Source organism: Maylandia zebra, linkage group LG19, assembly GCF_041146795.1.
Source record: "Maylandia zebra isolate NMK-2024a linkage group LG19, Mzebra_GT3a, whole genome shotgun sequence".
NCBI lineage: Eukaryota > Metazoa > Chordata > Actinopteri > Cichliformes > Cichlidae > Maylandia > Maylandia zebra.
Genome location: NC_135185.1, coordinates 4,756,196 through 4,776,522, shown reverse-complemented (window position 1 = coordinate 4,776,522; position 20,327 = coordinate 4,756,196). Strand labels below are relative to the sequence as shown.

At 41.9% G+C, this 20,327-nt stretch overlaps 1 protein-coding gene across 3 annotated transcripts in view; it reads left to right on the top strand.

Annotated features, from left to right (window-relative positions):
• Positions 1 to 910: 910 nt before the first annotated feature.
• npas3 (neuronal PAS domain protein 3) overlaps positions 911 to 20,327 on the top strand; it is a 386,014-nt gene continuing 366,597 nt past the window's right edge. For 2 of the 3 annotated variants that reach the window (XM_004554666.4, XM_004554665.4), the window contains exon 1: positions 5,471 to 5,823. In XM_004554666.4, the coding sequence (XP_004554723.1) occupies positions 5,774 to 5,823 (50 nt within the window). In that variant the 5' untranslated portion in view covers positions 5,471 to 5,773. Of the gene's footprint in view, positions 1,375 to 1,602; positions 1,882 to 5,470; positions 5,824 to 20,327 lie in introns of those variants that run through there. The other variant, XM_076877408.1, reaches the window with a different exon arrangement.

Genomic DNA, 20,327 nt, shown 5'->3' with positions numbered 1-20,327 from the left:
CATCGAGTTTGTGTGAGTGAGCAGTAGAGAGACAGAGTGAGGGCGGAGAGCCGGTGTGAGTGAGAGAAAGGGGAGGAGACAGTCGGAGGAGGAGCGCTGCTGAATTCGACTTTATTCGAAAGTCTGATCACACACGGCGCTTCAGTGAATGGGGAGAGGACAGTCGAGCTGGTTTGTCTGTTCAGAAAACAGATTAGAGAGAAAATACTCAACGCACTTTCGCACAGACACCTGATGATGACAAAACACTTCGCTCAAGCACAGCTCCTTTATTTGCACTTAAAGAGACTCTTCGGGCTTCGCAGCTCTTGCGTCTTTTTGGGCACAGAAACCCGCACTATTTCGTCTCAATTCCCAGAGTAAGCTGATACACACACACAGCACGGGGAAAAGTGAACGTCCTGAAGTCTGGATACATCTTGTATCCACTTTTGTATCCTCAGTTCAAATGTGGTGCTTTAAATTATTTTGTTGAGTGAAGTGGGGAGTTTTTGGCTTTACGCACGGTGAAGCTTGTCTTTTTTTCTTTAAAGACGTTTTTTTTTTAACTTTTCAAAGGCAATAACAATCTTTAAAACGGTTCTGTTTTACTTTAAAGACCTTTTTACTTTTATACGTTTGAACACATTAAAAAAAATGCTCCGAAAGACTGTTGGAATAAACAAAATGCTCCAAATCAAACCGACTTAAAATAAAAGTCCAGGAAACTGATTCTCAGTTACTCTACACAATAAAGCCAGGGGAAATGCCGTCCTGCTGAACAAACAGCCCTCTCTCCCTCTCCCTCTCTCTCTCTCCCTCTCCCCCTCTCTCTCTCTCTCTGTATGTGCGTGTATGAGTGGGGCGCAGAGGACAACACACACAAGTGCAAACGCGCGCGCACACACACGCAGGCTCTCGCCGACATACCGACACATACTTTGGCGCTGCCTCCGCCGCCGCCGCTGCTGTATCACTGTATTACACCAATGTCATTGCAGAGCTCGTGCTGCTGAGAGCCGCGCGCTCACTGGCTGACAGACTGACTGCTCCACTTCAGGTCTGCTCTTCCCACAACACTCACAAGACCAACCGGCACACACCCGGCGGAGGAGAGCCGGGGGACGGGATGCCGGCGGCGGTGCCCGCGTGAGAGAGAGGAGAGTCCGGAGCTCCTGCACCGGCAGACAGCAGCACAAACACGGCTGTCCGCCGGTCTCCAGTCGGTGAAATAATCACCTCTTACATCCACCGATCCCGCTGATTGCTGAGCAGGTGGAAAGAGAAGAGGCAGACTGCGCGCACTCCGGGACCATGATCCGGAGCAGCACACGGGTTATTTCTCAAGGATAAAGCCGAGAGGAGGAGAAAGAAGAGGAAACAATTAAGGAAAAGGTTTATTATATTTTGTCTTTGCGCTTTATACACTCACTCTTCTCAGCTATCTAATGATTCACTGAATTGTGACTGTTTTACGCACCGTGATCCGGATTTTCTTGAGAGTTATTTTCAAAGGTTAGAAAGAGAGGAGGAAAAAGAAGAAGAAGACAAATCAACAAAAAGAAACTTGTTGTTTATCTTTAATTGCTGAATCAATACATCCATTGATCCCATTGATCCCAGTATTCGGTGACTGGTCTGTGTTGGGAGAAAGCGCCGGAGGAGGTTGTTAAAGTAGAGAAGCGGGAGCGCATCGGAGACGACGGGGACCATGATCAGGATCTTCCCGGATTTCAGCGTCCAGGTGACGGCTTCGGCGGCCGGAGGAACCGGAGCTGGAGGAGGAGGCGGCGGAGGGGGGATGGTGACCGGACCCCCGGTGGGTCGGGTGCCCGTGCCGGTACCCGGAGCCACGAACGGGACCCCGCAGAGCGTGCAGGGAATCACCGCCTACCAACAAAGGTATGTGGGAAATCTACAGGATTAACGACCTGTAGCGGAGTCAGCGTAGGATGGGAAGGGAGTTGAAAAGAAATCTTGGAAAAGTAACACATCGAAACTAAACATACTTGTATCAAAGTGGCCTTGCGGAGAGATCTCCGCTCCTCAGTGCTCCTATAATTGATTTGACTGCGATAAAAGTATTTAAACCTACTAACATCTATTGAAATCAATCATTTTCCCCTTCGTGGGATGTTTTATGTTCAGGCACACTTGGGCATCTCTAACTCAGTGGACACTTTTTGGTTTAGTATTTTTGAAGTCGTTTTTTAAGGTATCATGAAGCAAAACTTCATCGTCAGTTGAGATTTTAAATCAAACCTGTGAAAATCACCTATAACCCCAGAATACACGAAACTCATTTGAAATGTGTAAAACTAGATGGAGAGGATTTTTTTTTATTCTTTGAGTGAATACGTTGGGATAAATATTTTCTCAGTTAGTTGCCGTTCCTTTTCAATTATTCCATCAAATCCACAAGCAAAAGAGGAATATTGTGACTTTAATGCCACATAAGAGGATTAAGGTCAATATCCACAGTTTGTTTTGGGATTATTTTTTGTGTTTCAAAGCAAATTTGTGAAGAAAAGTATAAAAATATGTGCACTCAGCAAAGACAGAGAGGATGGAGCAGCAGTGGAAGAAACGGAGGAATGAGGTTGCAGAGATTTAGTGAAAAATTATTTTCAGGAATGAGGTTCAAGTATTAAAACACGACTTCTGGAATAAAGTCGAGGTAATTCAATGGAAAACTGGGGATGATGTCCTGCTAATAACAGCGAAAACATATTGGATTATATCAGGAAAAACAAAAATGTGCTGAATGTTTTCCAGCTGGTCATGAATCCAACCTGCTCTCTTGTGACAATTCACTTCAGTCATAGCCCCCTATCCCCCCCCTCCCTTATTTCCCCCCTCTACTCTGAATCTAAATGATTGCCTCCCTGTCCGGCCACTCAGTAGGGTTGTTTTTTCTAATCATCTGGAGCCACAGGGGGCAGAAACACACCCCAACACACGCACACTCTTGCCTTATTACCGGACAATCTCTCCACATTATGGGGCATAGCTCTGTGTGCGTATGTGTGTGTAAAGTCTAAAAGCTGTGGGGAGCAAACAGGACATAAATCACTGCAGGGGCCTCTCCGAGTGCACTGAGAGTGTCTCAGCCCTCTAAAGCAACAAATACAAGGCGAATAAGGGCTGTATTGTTATTTAAAGCAAAGCGTCTGGGCGCACATAGACCTCAGACCCCCATAAGGGAGGATTTTGGGCAGTGGACTGTTTGTGTCCACAGTTGAAGGGATTAGAGTAGTGGCGTGGCACGTTCTCGCATCATTTCCACTGACATAAAACCTGCTGTAATTTAACTGTGTCGTCATCGGCAGCTGGGGGCCTGTTTGAACTCCTCAAGGACCTTTGAGGCCCCTAAGACCTCAGTTTGGGAAGGGCCAGTTTGGCACATGGGGCCCATTTTGAGTGTTTGTGTCTGTAACGGCCGCAGAGGCTCAGCTTTTCTTCAGACGCAGTGTCTTTTCACCGAGCTGCCCCTCTTCCCTCTCTCCATACATAATGTTTCCCTCCACCAACAGCTGGGAGCTAATATGTTTATACATTACGCTCCATTATCCACGTCGCCTCCGTTTGACAGCTCTCAGTAAGCAGGGCTGAGACGGGGAGAGAAGGAGCAGCCAAACCTCAAAGAAAAGAGCGAACGCTCGGGACCTGGTCTGGCGCAAAGTGGCCACACAGCTAGAGTAAAACTCGACCCTCAATCTACACGAAACCAACACCCAAAGAATAAATGTGTTTATTCTAAAATATCTCTATATTTCTATCTTTATCAAGATTATGCTGTTTGAACGAAGTAAGCTCACTTTAGGGCGCTGTGAAGGTGTACTGATGAGGGTCAGATCTGTGACCTTTCCGGTTTTGGCGTGATCAAAAGAAAATGTTACTTTGAAGCAGCTTTTTAAATCACATCTGGATAAACTGGGAGCCAGAGACGAAGTAACAAAAAAAACCAACCTCTGGTTACTGAGACCTGAGCTCTGATACGAAACTGCAACTACATTTTTTTTTTTTTTTAACCGTAAATCACAGCAGCGGCTCTTAAAAGTGGTGAAAATGAAGCGCGCACACGTTCAGGTCTTCTAAGAATCCGTTAGTGCACATGGGCACTAACGGCTCACAGCTCCCGACGATCGCCGGCTGGAGGTCACGGTTCCCCCATCTTCAGTCTTTATTTTCTGCCACTGCGCCGCCTGTAACCCCGTGTTTGTGTGGAGAATACCCAGCATGCCTTTGACCTTGACAGGTCATTGGTATAGAGAGGGAGGCTTTTTCAGCTTCTAGGGCTGCAGCCAGGGGGTTAATCACACAGCACAGCGATTAGGTTACAATGAATTATACACTGAAAACGGTGGAATTTAAATGAATGAATGAAAGAGGGGAAAGAAGAAGTAAAAGGTAGTTTCTGTTGGACGATAATGAGCCATTTGCTGACGCAACATCAAACATCAAAGCCTGGAGGCAAATATATTTCAGTAACCTGAAATACGAAAAATAGAAAAAGAAAAAAACCGAGCAGGTTATTTGATTTATTTAGTCGAAGAAGATGGAGAAGGGGACTTTGTTTCAATTTAGAGGCTCGCAAACTCAATATCAAAATCATGACAGAGACTCGTCAGATGACCAGGAAACTGCTGATTTATTTTTATATCAAAAAACAAACGAAAACAACAAGCTGAGTTGGGATTTTGAAGTGAGACATTTGCCGTGATGTGTTTATTACTGACAGTGAAGGAAGCCAGGTGAAGGGGGTGGAGGGTGGAGGTGTGCAGATCTGATTTACAGGGAAACAATCCAAGTAAATCACCCATCATTCTTTCCACTCAACGTCTCGTGCTTTTCTCTTTTCTTCTTTTTTTATTACATTTTTAAAAATTTATTTAGGTGGTAAAAATTTTTTGATAATTAACCCACAGGGCAACCTGTATACAGGAGGAAATGAAAAAAATAAATAAACACACGCACGCACACACACACACACACACACACACACACACACACACACACACACACACACACACACACACACACACACACTCCAACTGCAACAGAGTGGCGTTGTTGCGCCGGGGCTGGAGAAAATACCGGAGATGTGTGCTGTCCTTTTTTCCTGTCAGCAGCCAGAGGAGGGAAAATGCTCCGAAAGCCACACACACTCTGACCGGCGAGAGACGCTCCGCCGCGGGGATTTTGACGGGGATACAGGCGCTGCAGTGGCGGCGAGAATGTAAAGAATTGACGCCTCTGTTTGCCTCTGTTTTTTCCTTCCTTTCTTCCTCCGGAGCGCAAGCGGGAAATTCCTCTGTAGTGCCAAAAAAGCCGAAGCTGTGCGTGCGTGGAGAGAGACAGAAGGACGAGGAGGGGAGAGACGGCGGTGATCTGAGAGGCATCCACCCCGGGTTCCCCCCTCACTCCGCTCGGCATGCCTCTGCTGCTGCTGCTGCAGCCCCGTCCCTGCCTTCGCCTCCACCACCCGTTGTTTCCACGCTCCTGAGCGGCGGCGGGGAGAGAGAGCGAGACAAGCATTAGACGCACGCGCAATCGCGCACGGCTGCTGACACCACACATACACACAGTCACACGTTCTCTCTCTCACTCACACACAGATACACACACACACATACACACACGGACATGGCTTTGTCTTAACACACCGACCATGACGCATTGCTGTCAGGGCGCAGCGCACCGCCGCCGCTCCGCGTCCACAAAAATCTGAGAAGAGGGAAAAAAAAGAAAAGAAAAGAGAGAAAGTAAGAAATCAAATAATTGTTGTAGGAAGATGGCGCCCACCAAGCCGAGCATCCAGCAGGACCCGACGCGGAGAGAACGGTAACGGGGCTTGGATTTTTGTTCCCTCACACACTTCTCCTTCAATGCATGTTTACAGCTGCACGCAGACCGGCAGCCCGGCTGGCTGTTCCGTGTCGCTTTGCGTTTTATTCTGAGGCTGGAGGTGTCAGGAGGAACGCTGTTACCCTTTCCAGAGGAGAGTCGAGTTGTGCGTGCCCGCGTGCGCGCCTCTGTGTGTGTGTGTGTGTGTCAGACGAAGAGGCGTGTGGCTGCTGGGTAACAGGTCGGTTGGCTGACTCTCAGGGAAACAGATGACTGTCTTTGCTCTGACTCGTGTGTGTGTTTCTATGCCTAAAGGTGCACGTGCATGTTAGGAAGCCATGCAGTGTGTTGATGCTCCGAGCAAGGAAGGTGTGTGCGTTGTGTCGTGGAAAACATGTGCAACCGAACGTGCATGTGTGTGCGTTTGTGGCCAATTCTACTACTCCAACACTAGTGCGCGCGCGCGTGTGTCACTGAAGAATTGCCAGTGATCTTTAATGTGGAGGGGTGTACATGGACTCACCTGTTCAAGTCACACAAAGCACACCTGTACATGACCTCAAAGGCGATTCACCTGCTCTGATTTTTAAGGTTGAATTTTTGTTGACATGTTTAAATTTGTGTGTATGTCTTCTTTAATCTGCTGTTAATATTGTTATATCCACCATGCTTTCAAATGTCAAAGCTGATCTTTTACAGAGGAACACAGTTCTTGTTGGTGTATCTGCTATAGCTTCTTTGTAACCGCTGCTTCAAGGATGGCCAGTAATTACATGCTTACTCCTTGTATTTTATTCAGTGTGTGATGCATGGTGGTGTCATGTTCTCTATGGAAATCTACATTTTTTCCCCTTTTTTATACCTGTTGAATTTGGGATGGCAAGCAATTAAATGTAACCTACGCGTCTGCTCAGTTCTGTTGTGTTTTAATTTCAGAAGCCTTTGTGGCAGTGAATCAGTGTATCACAGGGATGAACAGGGAACGCGGTGTTGTATGTTGCAGTACTGTCTGTGTTAACAAGAAACCAGAGCTAGAAGTATGATCACCCCAACAGGACAAGAGCATGTGTTTACTAGAAGCTTTTGTGCAATTTCTCTCTCTCTCTGTTTTTATGGTCTGTTTGTTGTTTTCAGTTTGAAAGGATGTGGCAGGTGAATGTGAATAGAGGGTGATGAAAAGCAGTTGGTGTTTTATTATTGTTATTGTTATAATTTTTCTTTGTAAACTCAACAGTAATGTCTTTTGTTGCAAAGCAGATCACTTTGTTCCAGCTTGCAGAGGTTGTCCGCTCCTTGACCGGCCCTTTCCTGCGTCGGTGCGTCGCTGGTTTTCTTCTTTCACCATCAGCACCACCTGTTCTGACAAAACTGCAGCCGACGAAAATAAAAATGCATACTCAGAGAAATGTTAGTGAGGGTTTGAATGTTTACCAAATCTTAAGGAAAGTTTTTAATTCTATATCTTTTTGTCTTTCACACGTTTTGGATTGCCTGCTGAAAGTCAGTGCTTTGATGCAGCCAGACACAGCTCCCTGATTTGAGTCAGATTTATTTTAGTGGAGTGTTCGTTCATCCACATGACAGCATCCACTGCGTTTGTGGCAGACTGATGAGCAGCTGAAACGTGAAGCGAAGGAATTCTCTTGTTATCATTTGAGCCTTTTCATTTAAGGAATGTGGCCTTGTGTGTTACTGGACGTAGGTGCTTGAGGACCGTTGTGTTTAAATTGCTATAAACAGACATAAATGCCCTAAGATTCAGTGTAACAACTATCTAGAGGTTGTATATCCTGTTTGCTTCCCTGGAAGATAGTCAGATTATAGCACGGTTTCATGCAAAACAGTGACAGCTTTTGTCTCGGCCACTGCACAGTTTGTTTGAGCAAATTCTCAGCCTCCATAGTGAGTGATTGCAAAACTGACAAAATTCTTGTTTGGTGGCGTCTTTGCAGAACGAGCCCAGACAAACCTGAGCAGCACAGGAGCAAAAGCACCATCGCACAGCTGCTGTGACGGTGTTGCTGAGCCGTACTGAATCAAAGCGTTTCACTCCTCATCTACATCTGAACTGCAGCATGACTGAAGATGCCCTGAAGTTGGTATACAGACCTTTAAATTGTAGTTTCATTTTCTCCTGAAAGCCTGAGGAGTGTAAGCACGAAAACCATTTAGCTGATGCTCTTATCCAGAGTGAACAACACAAGAAGGAACTCTTACAGTTAACACCAGATGCAGGTGAGCATAATACACTGGATTCAGCGACCTAAAGTCAGGGGTATAAGGTCAGTGCTGAACTGCAGATTAACAGCAGGTTATTTGCATATGTGTGCCGTTAAAGAGCAGAAACCAGGCGGAAGGGTCAGACGTCAAATGTATAGAGCTGAAATTGCACCGCGCTGCTGTCCAAGCTTCATTTTCCCTGATTCTGTTACCGAGAGCTTTTATCCTTTAATTTCTCTCGACATGAAGAGGCAGGAAGCTCCAGCTTGATGGAACAAAGTTGTTGCTGTCTTATTGTCTTGTTGCTGAGAGTAAGACTTGTTTCGTACCTCAGGTTTTCTCCTCACATGCTGAGGTTGAAACTCTGCTGCACACATGCACCGGGAGTTTGTGCTTCCCTTTGTGACCCGAGGAGATGAGAAACTCAGAAGCTCAAACGAGATTAGCGAGTTAGTGAAATGGTTTCCACAACAACTGAATTTTTTTTCTTATTTAAAAACCAAAAAGAAAATTGCAATAACAGCCCAGTTATTTTGTAGATTAGTGATGGAGATCAGTTTCATATAAAAAAAAAGAGCCTCCTGATCCTCTTGGGTCGTAATGAGAGAAAGACAAAAAACCTTTTGTAAAACACATTGAGACTGTACAAAGGTCTAACTATTTAGTCAGGTTAAAGTTTGTGATTTCTTCCACGAGGCTGGATTTTTTTTAATCCTCTTCTCCAAAGAAGAAGAAGAAAAACGACATCACAGCTTTCTGCTTGTTGAAAACCTAGTCAGATTTACCTGCCGGGCATCCTGATTAAAACTTTGTTCTGACGCTAACTGCTGGATTTCATGAGTTTATCACCACCTGCTTGTGTCTGTTTTGGGCAAGAAAACCAAATGTTGCTGCGGCGGTGCTAGCATCGAGGAGACTTTGTCCATCACTGGCTATTTCAGAGTTTGCATTACTTCTCATACCTATTATTATGCAAGTCTCCATCTTCATACGAGGGTCAACATCACATGATATTACTTGATATTTTAACATCAGAGCATGTAGGCAAGGATCTCAGTAAATGTAGCGTACCCTCCAATTTGTCACCACTGTAAGGCACCAACTGGCCATGTCTACTCCAAGCGGGCAAGCAGGTAATAAATATAAAAATAAAAGTCTTTCCCTTTGTCAGGTTGTCTGCAACGTTACCCAGCTACCATTAAAGATACTTACTAAGGAAACTTTCCTGGTGGAAGATGTGATATTGAGGTGCTTCTGACTGACAGCTGGACTTTTACAACTCTAGTTTTTTCTTTTTAGTTGTCATGGATTAACTTATTGTTTGGCCCCCAACTCTCAAGTCTCAGATGTGTCTTTGAAGGTACCCAAAGGGGTCTTTGAATCTGCTTCTGTGTTACTGCACCATGTGATGATGCCCCAACATGGATGGAAAAATGGTGATTAAATCTTTTATTGTGATGAATTATGTCTCTCCGCAGCAGGTTTTCGAGCCTCCGAGAGCTGATTTTCATAGAAATGAACAGAAAGAAATGATTGCCTAGAAGGAAGGAAATCAATCTAAAAACGGATGGTTTGTTTAGGCAATAAAGTGTAGAAATTTGTAGGTAATCCATCTATTAATTTCTGTCGTCATCAATCCATTCCTCCCACTAACGCCCCATGGTCCTACCATTTACTCCCTGTCTACATCCATCTATCCGTCCCTCCGTTCATCTCTCCATCTGCTCCCCTCCCCCCACCCATCCATCCAGTAGTATTCCTGCTAAAAGCTGTCAGGTAGCAGAGTTTTGGCTGAGCCGCTGTTTGTGGATCTATTTCTGGGGGCATTTCAGCACCGATAGGCATCTCGAGGAGACCAAATTAATTTTCAGGTAGAGAGAGAGAGGGATCAGGAGGAAGGAAGTGAGGATAGACGTATGAGGAGAAGGAGGAGGACAGACTTCATAGCCGACTGCACAAGTGCTCCCACTATCAGTACACTACAGTGGCTCTGGAGAGGAAGATGATGGAAAGATGATGGAGAGGAGAACAGAAGCAACGGTGAGGGAGAGAAAGTCATGGGGAGAGAAGAAAAGCAGAAAAGAGGTGGACATTAAAATCAGTAAGGAGGGGAAATGATATATTTATGGTTTTGGGAGCAAGGTTTGGAAAAAATAGACTAAAAAAGGTAAAAATTTAAAAAGAAAATTTTGTAGGGAAGACTGTAACCTGAACGAGACATGATAGCATCAGATATTTCAGTGAATTCTTGTTTCATGTACTCATGCTCGTGTTGAAGCCCAAGCATGAGTAAGGAGGAGGTTGGTGCCAATGGATGGGCCTAAATAGCATCAGACGTTAGTACAGCAGAGAGATTTAAATTTCTAAACAATCAAAAGCATTGATAAAGAAGCTCGGCATGACTGTACTCTAAACTTACAACCTGTTCTCAGTTACAGTTTTTCAGACGCTGACTCTCCAGGAAACAGTACTTGTACGTAGTTGTAAGTGAAATTCGAGTCCAGCATCTGAACTAGACGCCATGGTAACAACGATGTGTATTTGTGGCAACCAAATGTTGATCAGTGAGAATTCTTTTTCCTAAAGTTACTTATGCAGTTGAAAGTGCCCAACTCTAACCAAATAGGGGCTGTAAATGTACAGTTAAAATAAAAGTAAAAGAAATAGTAAAAAAATAAAGGCCTACAAATCTTGGTTTGAGGGTTAAGGTCCTGAGATTGCATCACCTCTAGACCTCAGAATAAGAACTTCTGTGGGTTGTCATGAACTTGGGAAAATGACATTAAAAGGGTATCCCCGTGTGTTGGATAAGCATGCTAATGGTGTTCGGCTTTAGTGAAAGAAATGGTGACTGGGTGATAGCTGAACAAGAGTCAGTGTGCCTATGTGACGAGTTGGAAATGACAACTCGTCAAACCCAAAGCACATCCTTTTAACCTAACCATGATATCAAACGTCCCCATAATTTTGGCAACATGCACAAACCCAGATTATTCTTCAAGATGTCCAATCCTTTTCTTTCTTTTCCCCTTATATAAGGAATATATATATATATATATATATATATATATATATATATATAGATAGATAGATAGATAGATAGATAGATAGATAGATAGATAGATAGATAGATAGATAGATAGATAGATAGATAGATAGATATATGCACACCTAACCAAACCCATAGCAGTATTGTTGGCACAGATTTACTACTCAGCAATGATTTCCAACTGGTCTGTAAAGCTTACCAAAAACAGGCATGACACCTCTTCACAAGGCACTCTAGGCTATGTGAACAAGACATTTATTGATATATTTTCAGTGTAATTGTGTTTTTGTCCTTCTGCGACCTGTAATGTTTCATTTAGATTTATACCCCATTGTGGCTTTGATAATTGGACTGATTATTAAACGTAGTAATCCCAATGTAATAATGAGATTTTTATCAGAGAATTTATTAATGAAATAGTTTTAGCTTTGTGCAAAAAAGATAAGTCTGGTGCACATGGTCCACGGAGATGGTTTAGAAATACTTAGATATGGAAGGTGGAGTAAAGATTTTGTGGAAGATGGAAATAATTAAAAAAATAAGGATGAAAAGAAAAAAATACAAAAATAAGAAGAAGGGACGCGACTAGGAAGTGAGAAATGGTGTAGAGACAGTGCGAGATGGCAGAGAGAGTGGGATATGAGTGATGGCAGACTCACTCATCGACCTGATTGGCTCTCACCAGCGGACAACTGTTGGGATGAATCAAACTCATCCGCAGGCTGGATAAGAGCCTCTTAAAGCCCTGCAGGAGAGCTTGGTTAGCTGCCCTAAAGGAGGCAGGCGGGTGGGGACACCTGCCTGATTGCCCAAAGCCAGGCCTGCAAGTGTGTGTTATTCATAGATTTTTTTTTTTATAAAGCTGACTTCATTTTTACGAAAGGTTGAATCCTACAGATAAAGAAAATGGAAATGTTATTGACAACTTGGCAGCATTTCAAAATAATTCTTATTAGAAACTGTATTCAGTTTCTACTTAATCAGCTTTATTAGAAGACTTCAGACGATGGCTAGGCAGAACATGCAACATGGAGTGTAGCAAACAGAAGCTTTTACAGCTGACTTTTTTCACTTTTGACCTTTTAGGTGAATGTGAGGATGTTTGATCTTTAAAGAAGCTAAGTTAGTTGACATTTTCTGTTAGCACATGTTGGTGCAATGCGTTATTGTGTTTTAATGATTAGTTCAGCGATTTATAAATGAGTAACATAAAAGTAATGAGCTATTTTGATAATCGCATATTTTTAAGTCATTTATCTATTAAAATGAAAAAAAAAGGAAAACTAATCTTTGTCATTTTTGTTTTTAATATATATCAAGTGAATATTTTAGGAGATCAACTAATAAAGTAGTTTAAAAAGGAGCATGAAATGAGACTTTTTCACTACTTTTTGTAAAAAATCTGAGACTCAGAATTGGGCATACTTTCATACTTAGTGGTTCTGCAGAGACAATGATGATATTGTTTGCAACAGTAGAGCAACTGTTGAATCTTCAGATAAAAATGCTCCACTTATGCCTCACATGCTTTGTTGTTTTCACATGTTTTATCTTTCCTTTTTTAAATCATTTTTTAACAATGACTCACTCTACTTAAAAAAAAAACACGCTTAAAAAGAAAATGTGATTTTTCAGTTTTACTGGAATAGAAAAAATCTTAAGTGATTATATTGTAAACCCATGAACACTGTGAAAAACAACAAGCTGAGAAAATGTAAGAAATTCAGGTGAACGTGATTCAGAAGCTTTTATTGTGATTCACTTGAATTTTTTTCAGTTGGCTTTACTAACATTTACAGATTTGGACAAAAGTTTAGACAACTCAAATTTTCTTGTTCGACTAACTATAAGATTCCTCTCAGGTTAAGAATCAAATTCTAGTTCTATTTTTCCGAAGTGTGCCTTCAAAAAACACACAAGTAACAACGAAAACTGAATTAAACGCACCCTCCTGTTTCTAAGGACCATAGTCGTGTCAGGGAAAACCTAATCACTACAAAAGCACCGAAAACTTGGACATATCTGGGTTATTCATGTTAGTAAAGGTCTGTTTCATGAATGCTGATTATATGTGACTTATATGAGTTTCAACTGTTTCAGAAAATGATCCAAAATAAAACTGGAAGCTAAAGTTTCCTTAGCTTCTGAGGTAACGCTTCAAAAACAGTAACTGTTCACAAAGCGTGCATATATTGCTCATTTGTAATAACTCTGACTCTGAAGTGTCTTTTCTGTCGTCCCACAGCGTGACACCCGCGTGCAGCTGTTCATGAGTTGTTAATACATGCTAGCCTGGTGAAAGTTGTTTTTGCAGATGGTTCATGTAACAAGTGAACTAGAAGCACATCAGAATAATGGAGTTTAGTTTTTGTTCATGACGTTGCCCTGACCAAGTGATCAGGTCTCTGGTAAAATTATTATTTTTTCTTTCTTTTTGTTTTAATTTCACTTCAAGAAATATCACAGTATCAAGAAAAATTGAGCCCAACAATTGAGAGGTTAACTGTGGTTTTAAAGGAGTTTTACGCTCACTAATATCCAGTGTTTGAACCATTCAAGAACATTTTCAGGGATCAAGTGAAATGTCAGCATTGCAGAAATTATTAACGAAACAAATTTCTTTTTTCAAAGGGGATTAAGTTTGTAAGACTGACAAGCTTTTGCCTCTCACTTATTGTAAATCTTTATTTTTAACTAAGTCGAATTTGAAAGCCTTACTTAGAACAACAGTTGTTTGCTGTAAGATCTGACATCGTTTCAGGCAGACACCTGACTTTGTCTAAGGGCAGAATCTGTTTTTGCTCACAAAGTGAGGAAAAAGAAGGAGGACAGACTGAGAGCAGAAGGAAAACCAGGGTGAGAGAAAGCAAAGCCGAGAGAAAAGGAGGCTGTGGCGGCGATAGTGTTGGCGAACTTTCAGAAACAACAGAAAAACCACAAAGCACAAAGTTGGCTTTGTGTCCAAAACAGGCCCATTTCCCTCCCCCTTTCCTCTCTCCTTCCTCCCCGGGAGCAAAATAACACAATAAAATGTCCCATTAGCCCGTTCTGATGAGCGAGAGAGAGACACAGAGGCAGGGAGAGAGAGTGGGGGGCTGGTCTGAGGCTTTGGCAGCAAGTCGGTGGTTTGGTGCTTTTTGTATAGCTGTGAGTATTCAAGCTTGGGCCAGATCTTGACACGTTGTTAGGAAACAGCTTGGGCTAGAAAAAAAAACAAAACAGTCCTGACGCTTTACGTTTTGTTTCAAACATGGAGTTTTGCTCGTGGTTCCCTCTGTGATTTCAACAGATTGGTTTTGTCCAGACATGCATGTAAACACTGTTATCAGAGAAGGAAGCAAAAACAGTCTGCTGATGTGTGTGTGAGTGAAAATTGCTTTCCTTTTCAAACTGAATTTACATTTGTCTTTGGGAAGAAAATGCATCGAAAATGTCTCTGGCCAACAATTGAGCCTCGGCAGCGTCAGCAGCAGTTTGTACGTCGTTACCAAATAACAATGTGTAAATTTCCTGCACACCACTCTGACACAGACTCTGGTTTTGTCCCAGATGGGGAAATGTATGAAAATGTAAATGATGTTGCACACGGCTGAAACAGTTTTATAAGGGACTGGAAAGCAGCACAAACATGTTGTTAGTTATTTCCTGATTTTACATAAACTAATGCAGTTTTTTTTCTTCTGCCAGTTGTATACCAGCAACGGTCCATCCTATATGCAATTTGTGAAAGCTTTTTGTGTTTCACTTGTTGTTTGTCTTGCAGCTCCTTCGAGTATTGTGACTTGCATTTTTGGCTTGTTCCTGTCCTCTTTTGTCCCGCTATTATAGTATTATGAATGTATAATGTAATACTTTGTTTAATATAAGTCTGATGTTGTACTGATTTACATAAAACATTTACATGATAAACTTGTTGTTTCACATGGGAATACATGCTGAAATAGATCAGAATATATTCATCTATCGTTCATCAGGACAACCTCATAGAACGGTAAATCGATTAAAGAAAGAAATATAATGCAGAAATTGTTTGAAAACTCTTTGGTAAGTAATCAGTTGGCAGGTGTTTGTACACTCAGTTTTGATTTCTGTGTTGTCATACTAATTCTCAGCCAAGCCAACATGTTGCTGGTTATAAACACAATAGCAAAACATTTCTTTAAAACCTCTGTTTTTGCACAACAGTCAAAGTTCACACTGAAATGATAAAATGTGAGAGAGGAAAAGAAAACGCGGAAAACTCCCAAAACTCCAGATTTACATGATGACCTCCAGCGAGTGGGGTCCAAACCTGCAGGTAATTCGAGCTATAATTATTACTGGTGATGGATTTTTAAAAAAAAAAACCTGTATACACTCTGAGCTGGATTTAAATTACTGACCAGTGCATGTAATATTAAAATTACCCCACATACCCCTAGGGAAATATATCCTGTCTGAATAGGGGCTCCGTCTTGCACAAAAGAGGACAATGTTGGCTGATTGTTACATCAAGTGGGAATCTGGTTGTTACACTGACTGTTTCAGAAAGTTAGTAAAAATGAAACAGTTTTACAGTCAGACCACAGATCCAGGTAGCAGCATCCTGTAATTTGACCAGGACAGATAATCCAGATAATCTGTAAAGCCATTACCTCTGAATCTGTGATCACTGATGAAACGGTGATCAAAAAATTAAACAATACTATGTTATTATTTTACATAATAGTCACTTCATAGTGCTGGTTGCACTGTGACGATTCGTGGCTTTGCAGTTTGGAATTCCACTTTAAAAATGATGCCATTATAACCCTGTGAATATGTTTGCATTGGAAGGAAATATCAATAATTTGCGGTACACTTGGAATAGAACCATAACTGCTGGGACATTGCAACAGTGTAACTTTGCTTCTGTGTTGTAAAAACCAGCAGTCACTTCCCTCCCCCTCACCTCCCCCTCACCTTTTCCCCCTCCTCCTCCTTTCTCTTATTCTCATCTCACCTTTTCCATTCCTGTGTCTTACTCCTCTCCTCTCCTCATGTAGAAAGAGGATGTAATCAACTCAGACCTGCTGAGTCGGCAGCTTCCCACCTCAGGACCAATATCTACCTGTCCTTGAAAACACACACTTCAATTATACTACACCCTAGATTGGTTAAACGCACACACACTCTCTCTCTCCCGCTCCCACACTATCTCTTTGCTTTATTACTCTTTCCCACTTTGGTATTATTTCCCTCCTCTGTGCCCTTCCACATTCTCTTCAGCTTTGCTGTTTTTGTTAGGCCCCCTCAGTTTTTACCACTTGTCTTCTCTTCTTCCTCAGACCCATGCAGGCTTCCATCATGGCCACTTTTCATGTTCTGCCTCATTCTTTCCATGTTCTCTCTTACTTTCTATCTCCACCATACCTTTACCTGTTTTTTACTCCTCTGCCTCCTCCATAGTTTCTTGCTTGAACATGTGCGAGTGTTTAGGTCAGTGGCCTCATCAGATGTATTACAAAACTTGTAAAGTATTTTTAAATTTGTAATTTAAACATCCATCGCTACACAAGACACCTATGATGGCTTGCTAGGTCACAGATAGTGATTCAGTGCCTACCTAAAACTGTAATTAAACTTAAACTGAATTTTGATATGCCCAAGTATCCTGCCATCCCAGCTATACACACTCACAGGTTCCAGTCTACCCCTTTTGAAGCAAGGATTTGCAATCTTTCTTCAGAATATTTGTATAAATGTTTTTTGCTGTTGGTGCACAACACCTGCTTTTGCTAGGAAGCCTGGCTCTACTAGATGTGCCATAAAAAAACGCTGCTTTCTGCCTTCCAGTGGTATGTGCATTTCTGCAGTGACATTGCAGAGAAACCCATCTATCCCAGCTCATTCTCATCCCAAGGATGTCAGTTAGTGCCATTTTCTCAAAGCTGTAGGCTTAGTTCATCGATGCACATGGATTTTTATGGCATCTGTTCCCTGACACAGCAGGTTATTGCATTATTGAGAAGTATCTGTCAGTCCCAACTGGGTTACTGTTGTGCAGCATGGTGTTATGGTGGTGTTAACTAAGTTATTTTCAGTCCCTAAATCTAACCAGCGAGTGAAAGCAATAATCAAGCAAAAAACAAATTGGCAAGAGAAAAAGAACCAATGCTGCCAAACCTGAAATTTATGCCGTCATCAGCCCTCCAGCCAAGTAAAGTGGACTTTGGACAAACAAACAAACTTTCTCTATGTTCTGACACCTGGAGTATAAGGGTACCAATGCCACAGGTGTGCATAATGGTGATAGAAAGGAGACATCTGACAAAGTGGCATTAGATCATGCCAGCAACTCACACAGATGATGTTTCAGTCACCAGTTTACTGGAATCCTTTTCTCTGCCAGGGTGAAGATGGACACATCAATGCAGGGATCATTTGGTTACCTTTCAAAAGAAGCGCTGCCATAAATTCTGAAACTTTCTCATTTTTTTTGACAGAAATATGAAAGATATACAAATAAAATATAAACATTACTGCCTCACCAAATGTGTAGTTCACTGAACGTGCTAACAGAGACATAACTTTACTGAATGTCAGGAGCTTTTTATTAAACACAAGAGGTCAAAGTGATAAATCTGCTTCTGGAGAGACTTTTAGGATCTTTTCTGTGCTACAGGACATAGCATAGTATAGACACTGTCCATTTTGAACATTATTCATTTGTTCTAATTTAATAAATCTGATAAAGCATTTTATCACACTTCTAATCTTACAATAATACCTTTAATTATTGGGCCTAAAAATTGGCCTTGATAAATATTTATCCCCATGGTTTTGTTGAAATGAACAATATTTGTTACAACTCTTATCATTTGTTACATTGTATTTCAATAGGATATTAGAAGAAATGCTAATGTTACCTAACATACCTGATATTTAGGCATCACAGTGTAGCCTTGTAAATAACAGCAGTAGTTAAATCTATTACCTATGTATATATGTTTAAATGTACATAGGTATGTACAGGTTTTGATTTGTGCCTATTTTAGAAAGCGACATGGAAATATAAATATCATTATTGTGTTGCTATAGCGACAACAGCTATAAGGTAAACCGTAAACTGAAAGATTTTATAAGGAACTGGTAGCTCTGGGGTACGATAAAGGGTGACAGTACCAATGTTCAGAGTCGGAGAGAATCATCTTTCAAAGAATTTTACATTTTCTTGTAAAACAAAAATTTAAAGGCATATAGTAACACTGTTAAGACAATAAATAAACAGCATAAAGCTGTAAATGAGATTTTTATGACTATCAATATAAACTGTAACCTCTCTCTCGCTGCACGTGTGTATCCAGCAGTTAAACCAGGTGCTGTAACATGTAGATTAACCAGCTGTTCTCATTGTTGCTTCAACCCCAAGAGGAATTATTTGGAAATTAATTGGCGTATGTGTGCGTGTGTGTGTGTGCGTGTGTGTGTGTATGTGTGTCCAGTTGCCAGGACAGGTGTTGCAGCATGGCAATGATCTGCTGCTCTTGTTGTTACACTCTTTCTCTCGCTCTCTGTGTCTGATGATTCGCCACAGTGCTCTCACGTCCACATTATATTACATTTATATTTCTCCTTTCGAAAACAAAAACAGTACATAAGCAAATAAATGAAATCCTTACCCCTCCCCTCTGTCTGCTTCATCTCTTCCCCTCTGCTCTCATTACCTCTTCTCGTCTCCTCCTTGCCCCTCATGCGGTCACCTGTTTTGCCCCTATAGGCTGGAAGGAGACCTGGGGGTGAAATAAGTATTGATTATTCTCTGCTACAAATGGAGAGGAGGAGAGGAAGGGGAAGATGACAACAAGGGGACACCTCAGTCAGACAGATGGTTTTGAAAAAGAAGGGAAGGAAATAACAGAATATAGATTCACACATGTTCCACTGCGGCTGGAAATAACTCACTATTTGTGGATTAATCTCCTGCAGAAACTATTCCTTAACGATTCCACTTTGTATGTGCATGTGTTAGATGTTAACCTGACATTTTTGAAAATGATGGAGCTTTTTTAGTGGGAAGCCGATGGGCTTAGAGCTCATAGCCACACAGTGTGGAAGTCAGGGGAGTTATCCTGTAATGCCTGTATTGCATTCTCTTTGTGAGTTGATCAGCACTGTTGATGCTGTTAATATTGTGGTTACAAGCTCATTCTCGAGCAGGTAAATAAACCAGCTCACATGAGTGAGCTGCAGCATTTATGATCTTTACAATGCCAGCCATTCATGTTTTATTGAATTTAATCCAGTTTTTTATGTTTGTTTGTTTTATTTTTAAGTTGTATTTTTTGTGCATTAATTATCTTATGCACATAAAATATGTCTACCAATTATCACAGATTTGACATTAATCAGTCATTTTTTCTCCCATCCCGTCTTCCCCTCTCTTCTCTCTCTATGAGCGATGCAAAGTGAAATGACAAGCCCACACTCTCTCTCTTTCTCTCTCTCTTAATCTTAACCTTTCTGTCTCTCGCTCTGGTGTCTGGATGTGTGAATGGCGACCAGCTGAGCATTACATGGTGACATTTGGGAGAAGACTCGACCTCATGCTGATCAGAGACGAGCGCTCTTCAAAGAGCTGCCAGACACACACATACACACACACATGCTGAAATATTGCTTCGCAGGGGTTTAAGATTAGTCCGCTTAAACGGTTGTTGGATGAATAGCGTTAAAGCCGTTATTAATGTACAAACTGTAATCTTCCTTTAAAGCACATTTTTATCTACATGTATTGTAAGTTAGTCCGTATGGTAGGTTAGAGGTTTGTGCTTTAAAACAACATGAAGATCCTGTTCCATTTCTTATCAATATATGCCACTTTCTTTAAAATAATATTCTTATATATAACCTTATGACATTTTAGAGTAGCACACGCGTCTTCCTTCTCTGTGGCAGCTTTGTGTGGCCTGGAGTTGGTATTGAACTGACAAACTTGCCGACACAAGTGTCTCTGTCACCTTCAGGCTGGTCAGTGCTGCTGCCTCCTCTGCCTTGTTGTTGTTGTTGTTGCTGCTCCTCCATGATGGATCTGCTGTGTGTAATTTCATGCACATGTCCTCCGGTTATTGATGTCTGTACTTATTCACCCACTTGACTCCTGCCCTCTCGCCACACACACACACACACACACACACACACACACACACACACACACACACACACACACACGCACGCACACACGCACCCCAAACACACCTTCCGCCATTGCCAT